Genomic DNA, 18172 nt, shown 5'->3' with positions numbered 1-18172 from the left:
GACTTACTCGCTTCCCATGGGCGTAGCCAGTATTTATTTTAGGTGGGAGAGAAGGCTTTATGTGGGGCAAGGGCAGATAACCAAGTTATCTGCATTGCAATTGGTCAGTTAGTTAACTCTTTTCATTTACTTGAGGGGGGGGCAGCTACCCCTGCCCCCCCAATTCTGTATTCAAGTTGGCACCCCTGACGCACACCGCACATTCAAACACATTTAAACCAGTTGGCTCCCCTGCCCCAATCTTAGGAGCTGTGGTTTAAGATTGCTGGGAACTGTAGTTCCCAAAATCTGGAGGCAGCCTTGTCCTTTACGTCTATGCTGAATGTGAACGCGTGGGTGCGGCTGTGTGCTGTCTCTCTCTCTCTCATGCACGTTGGCAGAAAAGACAGAAAACACCGAGCTGCTATAAATAAGCAAGTCCCCTGCACCCTCGTTCTTACGAGGCCTCAATTTGCAAAGGCCGATGCGTGGAGGGTGGGGTGTGTGGGTTTGTGGAAGGAAAAAGCCTTCGACGCCCAACCCTGCTAGTCTCCTGCGCCTTTTCTGCGTGGGTCATTCTACCCGGGCTCCCCGCGAAAGCCCCGTGCCTGGGTGTGGCTCCTTTGCAGAGAATGGAGGCGGAGGGCGGGCTTCAGGGCCGGGCTAGCGCTGACGTTGCCCCCCCATGATGCCGCTGCTGCCGCCCCTGACGTCTCTCCGCCTTCCCTTCCGCGAGCAAAGCAGGCCCGGGTCCGTCGCCAGCTGCTGAGAAGCGCTTTGCATTTGCATTGCGCCTGGAGGAGACCAGAGCCGCTTTCTTTCTCTCCCGGCTCCTCTGTCCGAGGGAAGGGGTCCCGCCACCATGACCGCGTCCATGAGGCAGAGGTTCGACAAGTTCCTGCACGAGAAGAACTGCCTGACGGCCGTGCTGGAGAAGATCGAGAGCAGGACTGGCGTGAACAGGTCCTTCATCGCCATTGGTAAGGAGCGGCGTCTCTCCTCCGTGGTGCCGTCTCTCTTTTTCCCCTCCTCTGTTCCAAAACCTCCCCTGCGACCCGCGCTGTTCTCCCCCGTCCTCCACCCACAACCAAACATCACGTCCACAAGGGCCATTGTGATCCTGCGATGTTCTCCCAAACGATGAAACTGGAGGTTGTTTCTGAAAGGGAGAGTGGAAAGAAGCCCTTTGTTTTGTTACGGCCCCGACGGCCCTGCATTTATTTATTTTTAATCCTCTCGTTTGGTCTGAAGCGTTTGCATCTGGCATCTCCACGCCAAAATGCAAAGCAGCCCGTAAATGTTCTTAGCACTGAAACAGACGCTTTGCATAATAAGGGAGTATCCAGTCGTCCCCCCCCCCCACGCATTCTCCACCCTGGCTTGCTTCGCAATAATGGGAGTGAAAGCTCCGTTTCGCCCCCCCCCCCCCGCTAGGATGCCCGGGGTCCTGGGTAGTGGGGCGAAGAGATTCTGGGCCTCTAATTGCAATTAGAGATCATACTAGACAAGAATTTCAAAAAGCATGGGGGAAATGCAGAGAATAATTCACAAAACAATGCCCTAAAATTCATACCTGGACTTGTTTGGATTAATGTCTGCAGGAGACTATGGATATTTAAGTTTTAATTAGGAAAATCTTAATAATTATCCATCAAGGAAACAGCTTTTAAGAAGTAAATAAGGATGCCAGAAACAGGAAAAAGGAAGTCTTTTATTTGGTTGTTTGTATTGTTGTACACTATGCTTGTTGTTTGTTATGGTTGTGTCTGATGGGGGTGGATTTCTGTGTTGGGGGGTGGGGGGTTGTGTTATGTTGTAAATAAAATTTCCAATAAAAAAATTATTAAGAAGAAGAAGAGGAGGAGGAGGAAAATCTGGGCCTCGGCACCTGCCTCTCTCCCTCTCCCTCTTGGGCGACATTTATGGCAGGAGAAGGCGCATATTAGGCACTGTGTCCAAGGAGGGGGGGAGCAGGAGGTGGTGCGGGAGTCTCAGCCCTTGGGATTGAATGTCCAGCAGCAGCCGCGGCTGTAAAACGGGCTGGTCTCAGGTTACAACAGTCCAGCTCATTCCCCAACAGTCCAGCTCATTCCCCCGCCTCCAGCTTCATCTCTCTTGCTCTTATGCCATGTTGGTAAAAAAAAAACCACCACACCAGATTTTTGTATGTTACTGTGCCCCGACAGAATAGGAGGGGGAACCCCAGCGCTACTTTCGATGCCTTTGGAGGGAAATTACTGGTGCCTTCTGAGAAATTCGGGGGAGGAGGAGGAGGGGAAGAAAGAGAGAGAAACTCCCACAAGATGGTAATTGACTAGCTGACGTGTCTGGGCTGAACTAAGTATCGCTTTGTGTCTCGGATCTGCCATGTACCCTTTCAGTATCACAGGTTAGCTTCTCCCGCCACCCCCATGAGGGTTAAACTTCACGGTAAACAGCGGGCAGGATGTGGTGCCCCAGTTCTCCAGGCTTACGTTGGGGGCTGTGGTGGTTGTGGGTTGAGACCCGTGGAAGGAATTCATCCGTTTCCTTCCCGCCTCAGCAGCCCTTAAGGAAACTTCCATCTTTATATAACTCAGCCTTTGCTTTATTGTGTGCTCAGGGAGAGCTCCTCTCCGCCCCGACTGACTTTCTGCTTTCTTTCTCAGCCATTGGTGCCGCGCTAGCCATCTATCTGGTGTTCGGTTATGGAGCGTCCCTCCTTTGCAACTTGATTGGGTTCGCTTATCCTGCATACGTCTCGTAAGTGTTCGGAGAGAGAAGCCTCTTCCTCTTTCTGTGTACTGGGACTGCCTGTTGAAACTGGTAACTTTGGAGGGGGTGGGCCATGTGCTACAGATTTCCTTTCCTCCTTCCTCCCTCTTTTTTTGTCAGGTTGCAAGTGGCTGCCAAACCTTCAAGGAATTGTTTTGGATTTTTTTCTTAAGGCAGTTTCAGAACTTGCCAGGCCCCTCCCTGGAGTGGGCTACAGCATCCTTAGAGCTTACAGTAGTAGTGAGAAGCTTCTGCCTCACTCGGTAGGCTGACCCACAACTCCCAATCTTGCCATTGCCCTGTGCTGTAGAATCAGAACTCATTGGAGCCGGAGGAGTCAGCAGATGGACTGTGATGTTGTGGGTGATGGGTTTGCACGATTTAGGCATCTTAATGCCACAAAAGCTTTTGGAAATAATAGAACTCTGTCTGGAAGGAAAGGTTACCTTGGCGATTTCTGTTGCAATGAAAATTTTGGCTCTGTGCCCTGAAATGTTGATGATGATGTCACTTCAAAACCGGGGGGGGGGTGTATTTGAGCAAATGTGTGGGCCTCCTATTTTTTTAAAACAAGTGAGAAGTTTCGATCCAGCCAAAGCTAAGCAGTTATTTCAGGGGGTTTTTAGACTGTCTTCCCCTTCTTTACAAGATGTAGCCTCAATACACATAAGAACAGGGCATTTTGTTGGCTGCTGCAACACTGGGCTCATCTAATGTTGAACTTGACTGAAGGCTGAATGTTAACAGCTGGTATGGATTAGGATGAGAGCCGCGCCTTAAATGTGATGGAAAAGACTGCAGTTTTGCAATCTTATTGTGAAATGAGCACTGCGTTGGGAAAGCATGGTGAGAATGTCACGTGAGTGCCCTGTCTTAAGTGCGCCTGTATGTTCTGGAAAAGCTAAAGGTGCTTTTTCACATGTGCGTCTTTTTATCCCTCGACATCAAGTGAGAACTTGTATGTGTGAAATTGCCAGCACAGATCAAAAAGAGCTTTCCTCATTAGCCTTGCATCACTTCTCAGACAACTGAACTTGGGTAAGACAACATGGGTCCATGCGTTCTCTCTTCACAACCCCCCACCCCCCGGGATAATAGCACCATTGCTATAGATTTAAGATTAAGAAATCACATAATGGGAAAAGATAAAGCCTTCCACCCGCACTGTAATCAATTCAGATCCTCCCCCCAGCTTTTAACAACAACAAAGAAGACAGCATAGAATAAGAGAATTCTATAGCGGGAAAGGACCCCCAAGGGTCATCTAGTCCAACCCCCTGCAATGCAGAAATCTTTTGCACTCAAACTCATGACCTTAAGATTAAGAGCCTCATACTCTACCAACTGAGCTATCTTCAACACCAGAAGATTCAGTTGTAGATCTCCTACATCAAATCTAGTTTGACCATATATAGGATATTGATGGGATGTCTCCTATAAATCTGTCTGCTTATGTTCATAAACAGCATCTCAGTCAGCTCCTGTCTTACTTGTTAACTTTTTTTGTCCATGGGAGTACTCAGTATCTTTATAGAGTGTATGACATGGGGGGGGGGGAGTGTGTGTAGATATAAACACACACACACACTCCACTTTTTTAGATACAATGGTACCTCTGGTTACGTACTTACTTCGTTCCGGAGGTCCATTCTTAACCTGAAACTGTTCTTAACCTGAAGCACCACTTTAGCTAATGGGGCTTCCTGCTGCTGCCGCGGCGCCGGAGCACAATTTCTGTTCCCATCCTGAAGCAAAGTTCTTAACCAGAGGTACTATTCCTGGGTTAGCAGAGTCTGTAACCTGAAGTGTATGTAACCCGAGGTACCACTGTATCTATATACACACACACACACTTTTTAGCCCCTAAGCAGCGAACAGCATTGATGCATATTATGCAACAAACACAATACATACATTAAATAGCTCAAAACTATATAAATTAGCGCCAGTATTTCACATGTGCTTGTTTGTTACTTAGCGACTTGCATGTATAAATGGGTCACTTGCAGATCTAATATCCAAAAACAGAGCATTCATATTGCCTGAAACGCAATGTGATGCTTCTCAGTGCAGTCACCTCACAGGTTCCAGTGCCAGTAATCCAGTGATAGCCATACCTGTGTATTCTTCTATCCTCTTCCCAGTGCTCAGTGCAGTATTCTCCGCATGCTATAACGGTATCAATGCTGTTCCCATTATGTGGTTTCATGATGAGTAAGGTTAATAAAAGTAGCAAAAAACATGCATATGTACATGCAAATCCTCTAATGTGTATGTTCACATTGGATTCACTTGGACTTTCAAGCAGGTTAGGAAACATGCAATAGTTAGACATGAAAGTAAAACAGAAGTCCCCCAGAGTTGACTGGTAAATAATGAAAATCCCCATATGAGTTGAAGAGAGAGGAAAGAGCTTCTGGTGGGCTTTGTACCGAGGTGGTGTTTGTTTGTTTGTTTGTTTGTTTGTTTGAACCATATGGAATGATGATATGCAACCATGGAGATTTTTGTAGTGGTGGTAACTTGAAAATGTGCCTTCACCGTCACACAAATCTTGGTGGTCGCATGTGCTCTCCAACCCCCAGTTCACTCAAACATATGAGCACAGACCAACTCCAGGCTCAAATGTGGTTCTGTATGCTCCAAAGGCAGTGGTGTCATTGAGATACAGTGGTACCTTGGCAGTCGAACGGCTTGGCTCCTGAAAAATTGGCTCCCAAATGCCGCAAACACGGAAGTGAGTGTTCCGGTTTGTGAACGTTTTTCAGAAGCCGAATATCAGAAGTGGCTTCCAATTGAGTGCAGGAAGCTCCTGCAGCCACCTCAAATTTAATTCATTCCGGGAGTCTGTTTGACTCCCGAAAAGGTTCGAAAACCAAGGTACCTGTCATGCCTGAACTGGCTTACAGTTCTGCATCCTGCAGGGTGAGAAGTCTGCAGACCAAAGTCTTAACTTGAGGCAGAGGCAGTTTCCCTTATACATTCTTAAATCTGGCAGAAGTTCTAAAATTGCAGATTCCTAGCATAGGCTTATAAGCTAGTTGTATGAAATCTTGTGTGTAGAAAGGGTCGGTAAAATCCAGTGGGTGCTTCCATGTCAAACGCATTTTTAAAATCTGTTTGCTTTTCGCATAGTAGTTATTTGCTATAGAGACAGCCTCAGTGGCCCCTGTCATTTCTACAAAGCTCCTTGTCCCTTCCCACAAATACAAATCATCCAATGATGCATGCTTCCTGTTTTTGGAGGGCTTCTTGTAGCAACCTGGTGAATTGACACATTTGCATTGGACAAGTGTGACAAAAATCTAGTGGTAGATTTTTTCACACAGAAGCAGCCCCAGCCAACATAACCAGTAGTAAGGGATGATGGGAGTTGTAGTCTTGCAACTCCCAGAGGCCCACAGGTTTCCCATTTCTGCTGTACAGGTAACTGGGAACAAGTTCCATTGAATTCAGTGGAGTTTGCTTCCAAGTAGCCATGCATAACCTAGTTGCACAGTTAGGTTAATTGCACAATTGTCACTGTGATGTGTCGCCTGCGGGTCTGATAATAGCACACAACACTTTCAGAGCACAGTGCTTGCCCCGGGAGTAGAAAAAATCCACAGGCTAATACGTTTAGTGACGATGCAGCGAAATCTCCATTGTACACGAGAAACTAAAGCGGCAGTGGGTTAAGCGATAGGATTTTTAAAATTCCGACACCATAAAACTGCAGGACGCTCTGCTTCGAAAAGGCTAACACGTTGCCTTCCTAAGTATCTGTCCTTACGTTTTCCAAGGTGTTTTAAGTTTCGCTAAGTCTCAACTTGCCATCTGGGTGATCCTAGTTATTTCTGTGATTGACTCGTCCATGCTTTGCAGGACCAAACAGTTTTTATGTTGTCACTTTGACAATGTGAAGATAACTGCAAATAGCTCGCCGGAGTCTTGCCACATGGTTTGCTTCATCTTGGGAGTTGCATAGCAGAAGTCTGTGGAAAGTGTTCTCTTATGGTGAGACTGTGCTAATCTGGTTACCTTCCAGCACATCTCCCTGGGGTTTCAGACACTTTATGTAACAGACAGGACTAAAATTCTCTCTTTTGAAACTAGGCAGGTGGCCATATGTGGCCATATGTTGTCCGCTGCTGCTGTAGACTGCAGTGAGCTAAATGGATCGATGGGCAGTGTTCTAAGCAATCTAAGCAGAACACTGTCTAAGCAGTGTTCAAAACTCCCATTGTTCTAGGCGCATTTTGCGACAGGGAATTTCATTAGCGTGAGCAGTTTCTGAGCTCTGGGCACAGTACTGTGCCTAAGATTTCAGATTAAAACTGCAGAGTGAAAGGAAAAGAGGGCCTTTTTTTTTGCCTCCCCACTTCCAGCTACTCTCTGAAGACTGGAGGAGAGAGCCTCTTAAGAATATTAGGGGGAGAACAGGGGAAGGACTAGACCATGTGAAAAATGAGCTGCAGTTCATTCATTTTCAGATTTGTATTCTTGTTATTAAAAAAATGGGACGCAAGTGGCGCTGTGGGTAAAACCTCAGTGCCTAGGACTTGCCGATCGCATGGTCGGCGGTTCGAATCTCCGCGGTGGGGTGAGCTCCCGTCGTTTGGTCCCAGCTCCTGCCCACCTAGCAGTTCGAAAGCACCCCCAAGTGCAAGTAGATAAATAGGTACCGCTTTATAGCGGGAAGGTAATGACGTTTCCGTGCGCTGCGCTGGTGCTGGCTTGCCAGAGCAGCTTCGTCACAGTGGCCACATGACCCGGAAGTGTCTTCGGACAGCGCTGGCCCCCGGCCTCTTAAGCGAGATGAGCACGCAACCCCAGAGTCGGACACGACTGGCCCGTACGGGCAGGGGTACCTTTACCTTTACCTTATTAAAAAAAACACGCCTAGACATTCCGTTGTTGCACCTAGGTTGAAGGTGCCATTTAGCTCCCAGCTTTCATGTCTCAGTTTCTAACACTGTGCCTAAGGCAGGTGCCTATGCTGGTGCCAGAGAATTGCAGATCATGCAGGTCACATCCACATCTTATTTAAAACACATGACTCCCTTCCCCCTGCCCCCCCCAAAAGATACTGGGAACTGTAGTTTAAAGGTCTCTTAGAGGCAAACTATAGTTCCCAGGATTCTTTAGGAGAAGTCATGTATTTACATGTATGGGGTGTGTGTGGCCACAGTCTTAATAGAGGTAGGTTCACACCTTCCTCTTCTGCCTTCTATCTTATTTTCCTAGGTACTGGAAAATATACTGCTTTCTGCTCTTGTGGTCATGTGCTAAAGCTGTTAGCCAACAGCACAGACATCTCCCCTGCTGCATATTTTTATTCACTGTTGGACTTTTCAGGTTCCTTCTCACCTCATTGTGAATAATTGAATTATATTGGTGACCAGCGTCTCTGTACAAGGCAAGGGTAGAAGGCGAATTAAGTTGGGAAACCCTGTCCCACTGGTTTAATTTTGTATTTCTATAACACATGTATTGTCATAAGACTGAACTTTGTGGACTTCCAGACACTCTGGTAAATCACTTTCCATTAATTGCATCAGCCTTCCTTTTCTTTTCTTAGTATTGCTGGGCTCTGCCTAAATAACTGGGCAAAGCTGAAAGTAGTTGAAAGTTCATTTAGCATCTCAAAGGTATTTGAATGTTTATGACCTACATAGAACACCAGAGGGAAAATATGCGTAGATTAAATGTAAGTAACAGTAAAAAAAGAAAAGAAAAGAAAGTGGGTCAGAACACTAGAGGAAAAAGGGATTCCTACTTGGTTTTGCAAAAAGGCTGTGAATGAATGTAATCGTGTAAATTCTGGAGCATTTCTGTGGCAAACTCTTTAGAAACAGCACATGTAGATTCACAATCATTCCTGTAGGTTGGGAGAGGACAGAAGCAGTCTATCACGTCTGTTACCCTGCTTTTTCTCCCAAGGATAAGGTTACCAGATTTTTTTTCAATGAATCTGGGGACACTTTTCAACTTCCTACTAAATGGATTTTGTCAGGGGACTGATTGTCCCCGAGAAACGGGGGTGTCTGGTAACCTTACCCAAGGAGCTCTTCATAACCAGTTTAATAAGAAAAGGTCCACAATACCACCCAGAATGCTTGCTGTAACGAGAGGAAGCTTTCCCTTTTCGAGGGTGAGGAGAGAAGTTCTGGCCTTTATCTTCTGCTTGGAAATGGAATTTTAGAGGCTGCATCACAACTGGATGCATTTGCATTTCTTAGTGCAGAAAACATTGTAAAGATCTGTAAAGATCTTTCCTATTCTTTTCTATTCTGATTAATACAAAAATCTACTAGAAGCTTCTCTGTGTGAGAGTAGCAGAGGCAGAAGGGTTAATGATTGTTTGGGTTATATCTTCTGGGAAGCTGCTTTGAACTGGTTCTCATATCTATTCTGCAGAGTCATGCTGACTATAAATATAGGCCAAAAGGACCCTGGGTCTTTACTTTTCTCTTCTCTTTCTCTCTCTTCCTTCTGGCGTGGTGTTTCTTAGTGTTAAGGTTTAGTCTTATTCTGAGTTAAGTTTATAAATGCTGCAACTGGATTTTGTATGGACTGAGCCAATCCTGATTGTATTGGATTTGATAACCATTATGCTACATTTGCCTTCAGCACAAGTAAAGCTCTGCTGAATGAAGTTCTATTGCCTCTGGTCTATTTTGGGGAACTCTGCTGAACTCTGCAACATGTTTAAGGTTTTCCTCCACACATATGACAACATATGACAATCCCACCCCTTGCTTCAGCAGAGACAAAAGGCCGTAGCTTGCTCTTTGGGGTTGGATGACAGAGGTGCTTGGGGCAGCCTGGCCACCCAGCACCAAAACAAACACTAGCCTTTCCTTTTAGCTCCAGAGAGAAAAGCCTTGTCTACTCTGAGTGCCTTGCCCACCCAGGCAGTGGACCCACTCAATGCCTCATCTGCCCACTGCAAACGCAAGACCCTGCTGCAAACGCGGGAGCCAGGAAAATGTGTAGGAATCAACTGAAACTCAGTGTAACTGCAAGGACTGTCCTTTTCCAGATCATTGCTAGAAGCTGGGAGCAGGGCTCATGCAGAGGTGTTGCATAAGGTTAGGAACAAGGGGCCACTTGTGGCTTTTCAACTAAATTGTAGCCCATCTCTGAGGCTAGCCAAAATGTGTGGACCATTGTGCATCAGGTAGATTAGGCTGAGAGTGTGGGATTATCCCTGGGTCACCTTTACCACACTATTCGAGTCACCCTTGTGACTTTGCCTCCTTGTCCACTGTGCTGCGTGGTGGGGAGTAAATGCCCCATAGGAAGGACTTGTAGGAAAAGCCAGCTACCCTCTGTCTCTTTCTTGCAACAGAAATTTATTCCGTGCTTTTCAGTGCCCTGCTGTTGATTTGCAGTATTTTCAAGTCAGCCAGAAACCGTTCCACTAAGTTCACTGTGTCTCTAGCAAAACAGCCGCTGCCCATAAAAGTCCATGGGCTGATAGTGTCCCATGCTTATGTGGCTTCTCGTGTTAGGCTGCATCAAAGCTTCTTTGAACCTGGTTATTAATTTCCCTGTCCAGTAAAAGCAAGAATGCCTTTGCCTAATTCCATACTGCAGGCATTGCCTTCATCTGCACATCATGGTAAACCGGGCTGGGGAATCTCCAGTCCATGGGCCTAATCCAGTCCACCAGCTCTCCTCATTTTACCCACCAGGATATTTTTAAGCAAGCTTCAGCCACCTGTCCTACAATTAATGTCACCAGGTGAAGGGAGGCAAAGGCTGGGAGGGCTTGGTTGAAAGGGGCTCTGCAGGCACTGCCGGTCAGAAAGCAGCTGTGTGGTTGGTGCTCAGCTGAACATAGGGCTTCCCAACAACCAGCTACTGCCTGTCAGCTGATAGGCGGTAACTGGAAGCCCACTGGATCAGTTGCACAAGGAGACTCTGTTGCAAAGACAATTCCTGAAGCAGGCTTGGAGTTACTGCCTGTCAGCTGATGGGCGGTAACCCTAGGCTTCACCGGTGCTTCAAAGCACTATGCAGGGTTATTTGCAAACACTGCATGGTGGTTTGACTTCTCTGTGCTGTAGATGGTTATCTTCTGGAAATAAATTTGACAGGTGGCTAGCCCCACGTTCTGTAGCCAATGTTTGTTCTTGGCTTACTTGTAGTTTGTTTGAGAGAAACGAACCATGATCCCAGACAGAGGTTTTTACCAGGGATCTCCTCACCCACCAGGGATCTCCTCACCCACAATAATAATTCCTGGTTTGGACATAATTGCTAAGCCAGAGACAGTGGCCTGTTTTTCCCTGTGCCGTGGCAGGACGGGGCAGATCAGCCCAGATCAATGTGTTCACAGTAACCGTTAACTATGGTTTACCACAATGTGCGAACTGGGTAAGGATTGAAAGGGGAGCTCTGTTTGTTTGTGCCTGTTCAGTGTGCTGAATTCTGCGTATGGTACTGGAAAATTTGACAGCAGTCTTCAAACTTGCCTTACCTAAAGTGAGAAAAAATGGCCTCCATGGTGGATCACAAATCTTATAATAAAACACATGGCTGTGATTTTTTTCAGATGAAAGCCTGCATCATGCTCTGCTTTCTCATATACATTGTTACAGTCCAGCCTTCCCCAGCCAGGTGCCCTCTAGATATTCTGGACTGCTGCTCCCATCAGCCCCAGAGGTTGGGGATGATCAGAAGTGAAGTCCAAAACATCTGGAAGGAATTAGGTTCGGAATGGATGCTATAGTTTAAGTAACTACTTGACATTAATAACAAGCCTGCAGTTATAATGCATTGCATCATACTGTTTGGGCATAGCCCAGCTTTCAATCTACTCTGCCTACTTAGAGATCATAATATATACAATACATTTGCTTTGGGCACACTGGATACTTGTTCTCGAGCGTCAAGTTGTTAGAACAGTGTGACAATTCCAACTCATCTTTTCAAGAAACCTGCCAATAAATCTAGGTCAGTGAGAGTCTTTTAATTTGAATTTCAAAATCTCCCCACCCCAAGGCCTCCTGAACACAATTCAGCAACCTCCAATTTCTATTCTCATTTGCTCAACCAAATTAGGTTTTGCATTTTGTGCTTGGTACATTCAGCCCCAGTGAAAAACCAGTGAAATTGGTTTGGGATATGATTATCTCCATAGAGCGGGAGGTATAAATTGACAGCTTCAGCAAAGTCCTGATTCAGCAGATCTCTGCCTGCCTGGGAGATTTAGGCACTTAAAGCGGAACAAAATGTTTCTTTGGCAAACGTATTAAAACTGATTCAGTGGCGACCACTTCTTGCCCCAGGTCAGCAGGCAAGTGGCTTCACTTCAAGGCATTTTTGACCCGTCCCATTTTTACTGAGCTGGTGGGAAAATCCTCCCTCTGATCACTCTGTCAAGACATCACTAAAATATTATTCCTTATCTACATTAGTCATATCTTGGGGACAGAATAAAAGAGAGTGGTGGTACTTGCCCAGAGGGTGGGGTGGGGGGAAAGGTCATTGCGCTGCCCTTTATCATCTTACAGCAGGAAAGATTATTGCGGGGTGTGTTTGTTATCCCAGAAGCACTGGAACTTAAACATTTCTTCCCAATTGCAGAGTAGAAATTTAGTGTCCAAGTGGGTTATCCGTTCTCTCTTTCCCCCCTCCTCCCCCCAGAACAAAACCTGTTCTTCCAGTTTCTGTTGTTTTTGAAGTGCTACATGTTTCTGTAGGTCAAACATATATATTACAAGTCGGTTTCAGAGTCTCTTCAAATCTTACCTACCCTTCTGGTCCGTCAAGGGCAGGTGTTTACAAGTATTCACTGTGTTCAAATATACCTTAAGGGCGTGGGGATGGGGGAGATGGCAAGAACTGGGAAAAGTTTATGATTGGAAAGCAGTAACAAGCAAACACCTGTAGAAAGCTCTTGTGGCAGAAAGCTCTTGTGTTGTTTGAAGCAGAAAAGCTGTTCTGACAAGATGGCCAGAGGCAACTGACAGCTGCCTCACCAAACTCCCACGCCTACATTATCTTAATACAACAGGCAACAGCCTAAGAAAAACTATATGGTACAGCTACACGTTTAGTCTTTAAACCATTTTCTGGAGTGTCACATTGATTTAGATAAATCTCTGCACTGCCACATCCCAAAAATCCTATTGACTCACTCCAGTTAGGTGCAAGTATTTTTCCTGTATCCTGGTAGGAATTTTGAATTTTGAAACAGCTTGATTTCACTTTGCACTGGGTTTTCATATCTAATGGATATGTTAACACTCACAAATGGCATAATTACAGGCTTTGTCTGGTCTTGAAAAAGAACAGTGTTTTCCAACAGAATAACTTATCATAAGTGATCATTAAAATAATTATTCACATTTAAGAGGCGGCAGCAGCAGTTTTGGCTTTGACAGCGTATGTGAGCGGTTCTCAATAGCTCTTGATGTTTCAAGTTGTCATAATCCACCAAGGTGTTTGGTAGCCTTTCAATATGATGGGGAGGGAGTACATTCTCACTGGGCTGCCTGCATCTGAGCTTTTCAGAGAGCCTCCTGGGCTGTGGACCCCCTGAGGTTTGTGAAACATGTGGAATCTACTCTTGCTCAAAGTGTGTTTTATCTTCATGGTATCACTGGAACTTCTGAATGTTCTTAAGTGTACAACTTTGCTACCTGATCATGTGTATAGCTAAACTGGTGCACACAGTAGCTTATACCACCACAACCATATCATTATCACGTGCCTCAAACAGGATGCCACCTCTCCAAACCACCTGCAAGAGTATGCCAGCCTTGGAGCTGGCATAGCGTATCCCCACTGCCCCAGGCTGCCATAGAGAAAAAGATGTTTCCTCCATGTTCAGCCAACAGGGTTTAAAAAGTGATTGTTCTCTGCTACATTATTTTACCGCCACCATTTAGGATTGTTTTTAGGATCCATATTAGCAAACCAGATTTTGGTGGGAAATTGATGTAGAGTGCGTTTAGTTTTGCAGCCCATTCGTATCCCTAGTACAGATGTTATAGAAGATTGTAGCTGTAACTGTAAAGAAAATGCTAAAAAAGGAAACCTAGGACAGCTGCTTTGCCTGCGAGCACTCAGTTTGTGAACTGCCCTGGGATCTAGAGATCAATTGTGGTATACAAATTTAATCAACAGTGACAACAACTGGAGTAGATCTGTGACCATGTGTGTATGTGTTGTAGAGGGAATGAGTTGACTTACCCTTTAAATGTTTTTCTTTCAGCATCAAGGCTATTGAAAGCCCTAACAAAGATGACGACACACAGTGGCTGACCTATTGGGTTGTGTATGGCGTCTTCAGCATAGCGGAATTTTTCTCTGACATCTTTCTCTCCTGGTTCCCTTTCTACTACATGATTAAGGTATGTTTGCTTGTACCCTCAACTGTAGCCTGCAGAAAATTTAGGAGCAGTGTGTTGTCAGCCTACAGAATTCACTGCCACAAGAGGGTAGTGATAGCCACCAGCTTGGATAGCTTTAAAGAGGAGAATAAGGCTCTTAAAGGCAACAAACCATGATAGTTGTGCTCTGGCTCCATCATCGGCTGTGTGCTTCTGAATACAGGTTGGAGATCACAAGCAGGACAAATGCTGTTGCACTCAGCTTCCGGTTGTGGGCTTCTCATTGGGATATCTGGCTGACCACTATGAGAACAAAAGGTTATAGACTAGATGGGCTGTTGGTCTGATCCAAGAATACTCTCTTCGGTTCTTACGTTTGGCTTTTAAAATCCGTGATGCAGGCGCTTCTTTTATACTATCTGCCGTGCAGACATACCAATTTATTCCCTAGGTTTTAAGAAGCGACCTACTGGATCAGAGCAAAAGGCTGTCTAGAGCAGCATTCTGTTCCCCACAGTGGCCACAGAGCTACATCTAGGAAGCATCTTACAAGCAGGGTGTGAAGGCAGGAGTCTTCTCCTGCTACTGCTTCCCAGTAACTAATATTCATAAGCACATAGTCACTGGTCTTGGAGGTTTCATACAGGATTGAACAGGCATGCTTTCCGCTTATTGGCTTCAGCATAGGACTGTGACCTGTTCAAATAACTCTTAGGTGCATATTGCACTAAGTGTCATTTGCATGGGTTTTCAAATGTGAACCACACATGTAGTATTTATACAGCACTTTAGAGTTTTCAATCCTTACTGCAATCCTTACAACAACCCTGTATTGGGGGGGGGGGGCGAAGCAGAGGCGCCAGAGGTGAATTAGAGGGGCATGCTTATGGTCACCTATTGCCATGGCAGAAGTGAAATTCAAACATGGGGACTCTGGGTTTATAGCTCTGTGTCTTAGATCATATGCTATACCAGCTTGTCCGACATGAGGATTACAGATCTTTCTATGCCACTAATGATGGGCAGTGTGATAAAATCTGGTTTCCTGGTTCTTTCCTCCCCCCCCCCCTTTTTTTTTGCAGTGTGGATTTCTGGTATGGTGCATGGCTCCAAGTCCTTCAAATGGGGCAGAGCTGCTTTACCACCGAATTATCCGCCCCTTCTTCCTGAAGCATGAGGCTCAGCTGGATAACGTAGTAAAGGATCTGAAAGACAAAGCTGCAGAGACAGCAGACACCATTACTAAAGAAGGTGAGGTCTATAGAGCCAGTTTATTCCAATAATTTTTCTGCCCTGGCTAGACTACTTTGTGGATAATTGTGAAAATGTAGCTGGTTTTGAACAAAGGTGTTAGAAGGGGTGGGGAGTGATGCGGTGAGATGTACTATGGCATGTGGGTCTATTTTATTTGAGTTAAATCGTATGATTTACTGCCATATTACATTAAGAAAGAGACACAATAAAACCCAAGTAGCTCTTGATGGGATGTGTCTGTGTTTTCTTCCTTTGACCATAGTGAGTAGCATCGGCTTTGACCTGAGCAGTAGAGGCAAATTTCATGGACACCTGGGATTGCATCAAATAAACACCAAATCAGATACTTGATGCTGAAAATCCCGACACGCGTTTTTTCAAAGACAAACAAAGCCTCTAAGCCAGGGGAGTGAAGCCCTCCAAATGTTGTGGACTCTCATCAGCCACAACCAGCATGGCCAATGGTCAGGAATGGTGGAAACTGTTGTCTCGACACCATCTGGAGGATTACAGGTTCCCATCCCTGCTGTAGCCCATGAGCGCTTTGAGTTGCACAGAAAATACCTTATGACATCTCAAATATGGGAGGGGAGGGGAGATAATGTTGGGGTTCAGCAGAAGTCCCACAGGATAGATGTGGTTTCCTCAGCCACCTTGTTGTTCAGCATGAACAACAGCAGCAACAATTCTTAATTTAGACAGGTTGCTGAGTTTTTAGCACTGGGCCATTAAAAAAAAAGCACACCCATAACTCAGAATATTGATGTGGAGGGCATTTCCAGAGCTGCGATAATTCCAGCTGCTGAACAATAGTAATTCAGCAATGCCATTATAATTAAAGCTCCTTACGAGGCCCTTTGTCTTTGCCAAACAAGATATGGTGGGCATGTACCAAAGAGGGTGGCACCTCTTCTGGAATGTCCTCCTTAGAGAGGCTTGAGCAACACCTGCATTGTAATCTTTGCAGCACCAGGTAAATACCTCTTGGATTCCCCAGGCTTCCTGATTTTAAGGGTTGTGGGGTTTTTTTTTAGTGATCTACCGGTTTTTTAGAGTCTTACTAATCTTTCAAGATTAGCAAACATTTTGGTGCTGCTGTGAGATTTTATCTCTACGTAGATTTTCTCTCTGCTATTTTTATGATGCATTGTTATGGCTCTCTTTGTGCTAAATTGTTTTATTTTTATTGTAAGCTGGCCAGAGAAATACTGTTGTGCGGTATATAAATGCCACTTTCTTCTTCTTCTTTCAGCTAAAAAAGCAACAATAAATTTACTGGGTGACGAGAAGAAGAGCACTTAAAACGGTTAACTGGAAGATAAGTTTCCTCATCACTTCCCTTATGCAGCTTGATGTTACTGGGGACTGTGATATAGTAATTTGAATCTTGTTGCCTTGTAAACATTTTTTTATTTTATTAAAGGAATGTGTTGTAAGATTGCTTGCTTTTGCAGTTCTCTGTATTGAAAGTAAGCATTTTTATTTAAAACCAGTGCAGTGGGTAGCATCTAAAGCTTACAGATTAGTTTATTCATCTCCTGAGCAGAGAAGGGACTTTCAATACTGTCTTGTCTTGCAGTTAACGTAAACTTTAAATAAAGTATGCCCCAGGTTCTGACCATTACACTTTGTTTCTTTGTGCATGCAATGTCCATGGTAAAAGCTCTGTTGCATATCTGACAGGTTCCCACTGTAATGTAGTTTGATAGCAAAGCGTAATGACAAATGCTTTTCATGCCAGTGTGTTTCTGCATATCGAAGGTAAAAAAATCAAAAAGCCTTATGTTAATGTGTATTCTTACACTCACACCTCTAACCGTGTTGTAAACAGTGAAGACTGGTTATGTACGGTGCTGAACCCAAATATTCCTTATTGTTGCACAGACTGCTTGTAACTTGCAGTATTTCGTCAAGAGTGTGTATCTATGGGAATTGTCCTTAAAACACTGCGAAGAACACTTTGTTGTTTATGACCAGAGTTGCAATGGTTGAATATACATACCGAATGGATGTATGTGAAAAGGAAGTGAGATAATGATGCCTAGGTCTGTACACTCATTTGGGCCTTATCCTGTGGCCTTTGTGGAATAGCTGCTCTGCAGTGGAGCCTCCTGCTGCTGTTGATGCACATTTGTGATGTACGCTGAAGTATGCTCATGAATATTTGCAACAACAAAAACCACAATATTGCTCTGTGGCCAAGGTCTCACTATGTGGCAGCTAGCAGGTGCTCCTGGGCCCTTCTCAATAATTCTCTCTAGGCATTAAAAAGCCTTGCTTGTTTTGTTTTAGTTAAGGATTGCCAGTGGAACCAAAGGATGATGAAGCATTCTTATAAAGAAAAGCAGGTAGATTTACACCTACTGTTAGGGTTACTACACATGTGACTGTTTAAAAAAGAAAGACAAGAAAGCCAATTGAAGAGTAGTGTCCACAAGAGGCAGACGTTCAAAAAATACTGAATATTTGAAAAATATCTAGGATAATTTTAGAAGAATTTATGGGTAATGAGACAAAAACGGAAAGCGATATTGTGTCTAGGATAAATAACACCTATGTGAAAGAGAAAGAATGAGGAAAGAAGGTATCGTATAAATAAATGCTATCATTACACATGAGATTTTTAATTGGGACAGTGGAAGAAGCAAAGCAAGTCATACCAACACTAAGCAATGAAGTGGTTGCAACAGAACTTAGTGAAAAGGGTATCAGCCAAAACAGGCCTCTTTAATATTTGTATACAGTGGTGCCTCGCAGGACGAAAAGAATCCGTTCTGTGATTCTCTTCGTCTAGCGATTTTTTCGTCTTGCGAAGCAAGCCCATTGACGGATTAGCGCTATTAGCGGCTTATCTGCTT

At 44.8% G+C, this 18172-nt stretch overlaps 1 protein-coding gene and 2 long non-coding RNA genes across 4 annotated transcripts; 1 reads left to right on the top strand and 2 right to left on the bottom strand.

Annotated features, from left to right (window-relative positions):
* The first annotated feature begins 657 nt into the window (after window positions 1-657).
* Window positions 658-16938, top strand: REEP5 (receptor accessory protein 5). 2 transcript variants are annotated; one of them, XM_082191680.1, is made up of 5 exons: window positions 658-959; window positions 2628-2721; window positions 13943-14081; window positions 15143-15311; window positions 16567-16938. In XM_082191680.1, exons 1-5 carry the CDS (start codon window positions 842-844, stop codon window positions 16614-16616), a joined length of 570 nt encoding a protein of 189 aa, XP_082047806.1. In that variant the 5' UTR covers window positions 658-841; the 3' UTR covers window positions 16617-16938. The 2 variants fall into 2 exon arrangements, with proteins under 2 accessions (XP_082047806.1, XP_082047807.1); XM_082191681.1 differs by lacking the exon at window positions 658-959 and adding an exon at window positions 2321-2368.
* On the bottom strand, window positions 8150-13936 carry LOC309514519. The gene is made up of 2 exons (XR_014212038.1): window positions 11201-13936; window positions 8150-8327 (listed from the first exon to the last, which is right to left on the bottom strand). It is a non-coding gene; the product is annotated as an uncharacterized lncRNA (long non-coding RNA).
* Window positions 16761-18145, bottom strand: LOC309514492. Its single transcript, XR_014211993.1, has 2 exons — window positions 17393-18145; window positions 16761-17260 (listed from the first exon to the last, which is right to left on the bottom strand). It is a non-coding gene; the product is annotated as an uncharacterized lncRNA (long non-coding RNA).
* Between the last annotated feature and the right edge of the window lie 27 nt (window positions 18146-18172).

Source organism: Podarcis vaucheri (genome assembly GCF_965113315.1).
Source record: "Podarcis vaucheri genome assembly, chromosome: 11".
NCBI classification, from domain to species: Eukaryota; Metazoa; Chordata; class Lepidosauria; order Squamata; family Lacertidae; genus Podarcis; species Podarcis vaucheri.
Note: the sequence above shows the minus strand (reverse complement) of the source record. Positions and strands in the feature narration are given on the sequence as shown.

Coding starts and splice junctions, on each gene's coding strand:
- REEP5 (XM_082191680.1), top strand. CDS start 842: ATGACCGCGTCCATGAGGCAGAGGTTCGACAAGTTCCTGCACGAGAAG. Junction 960..2,627: donor CAGGTCCTTCATCGCCATTG/GTAAGGAGCGGC, acceptor TTTCTTTCTCAG/CCATTGGTGCCGCGCTAGCC. Junction 14,082..15,142: donor CTTTCTACTACATGATTAAG/GTATGTTTGCTT, acceptor TTTTTTTTGCAG/TGTGGATTTCTGGTATGGTG.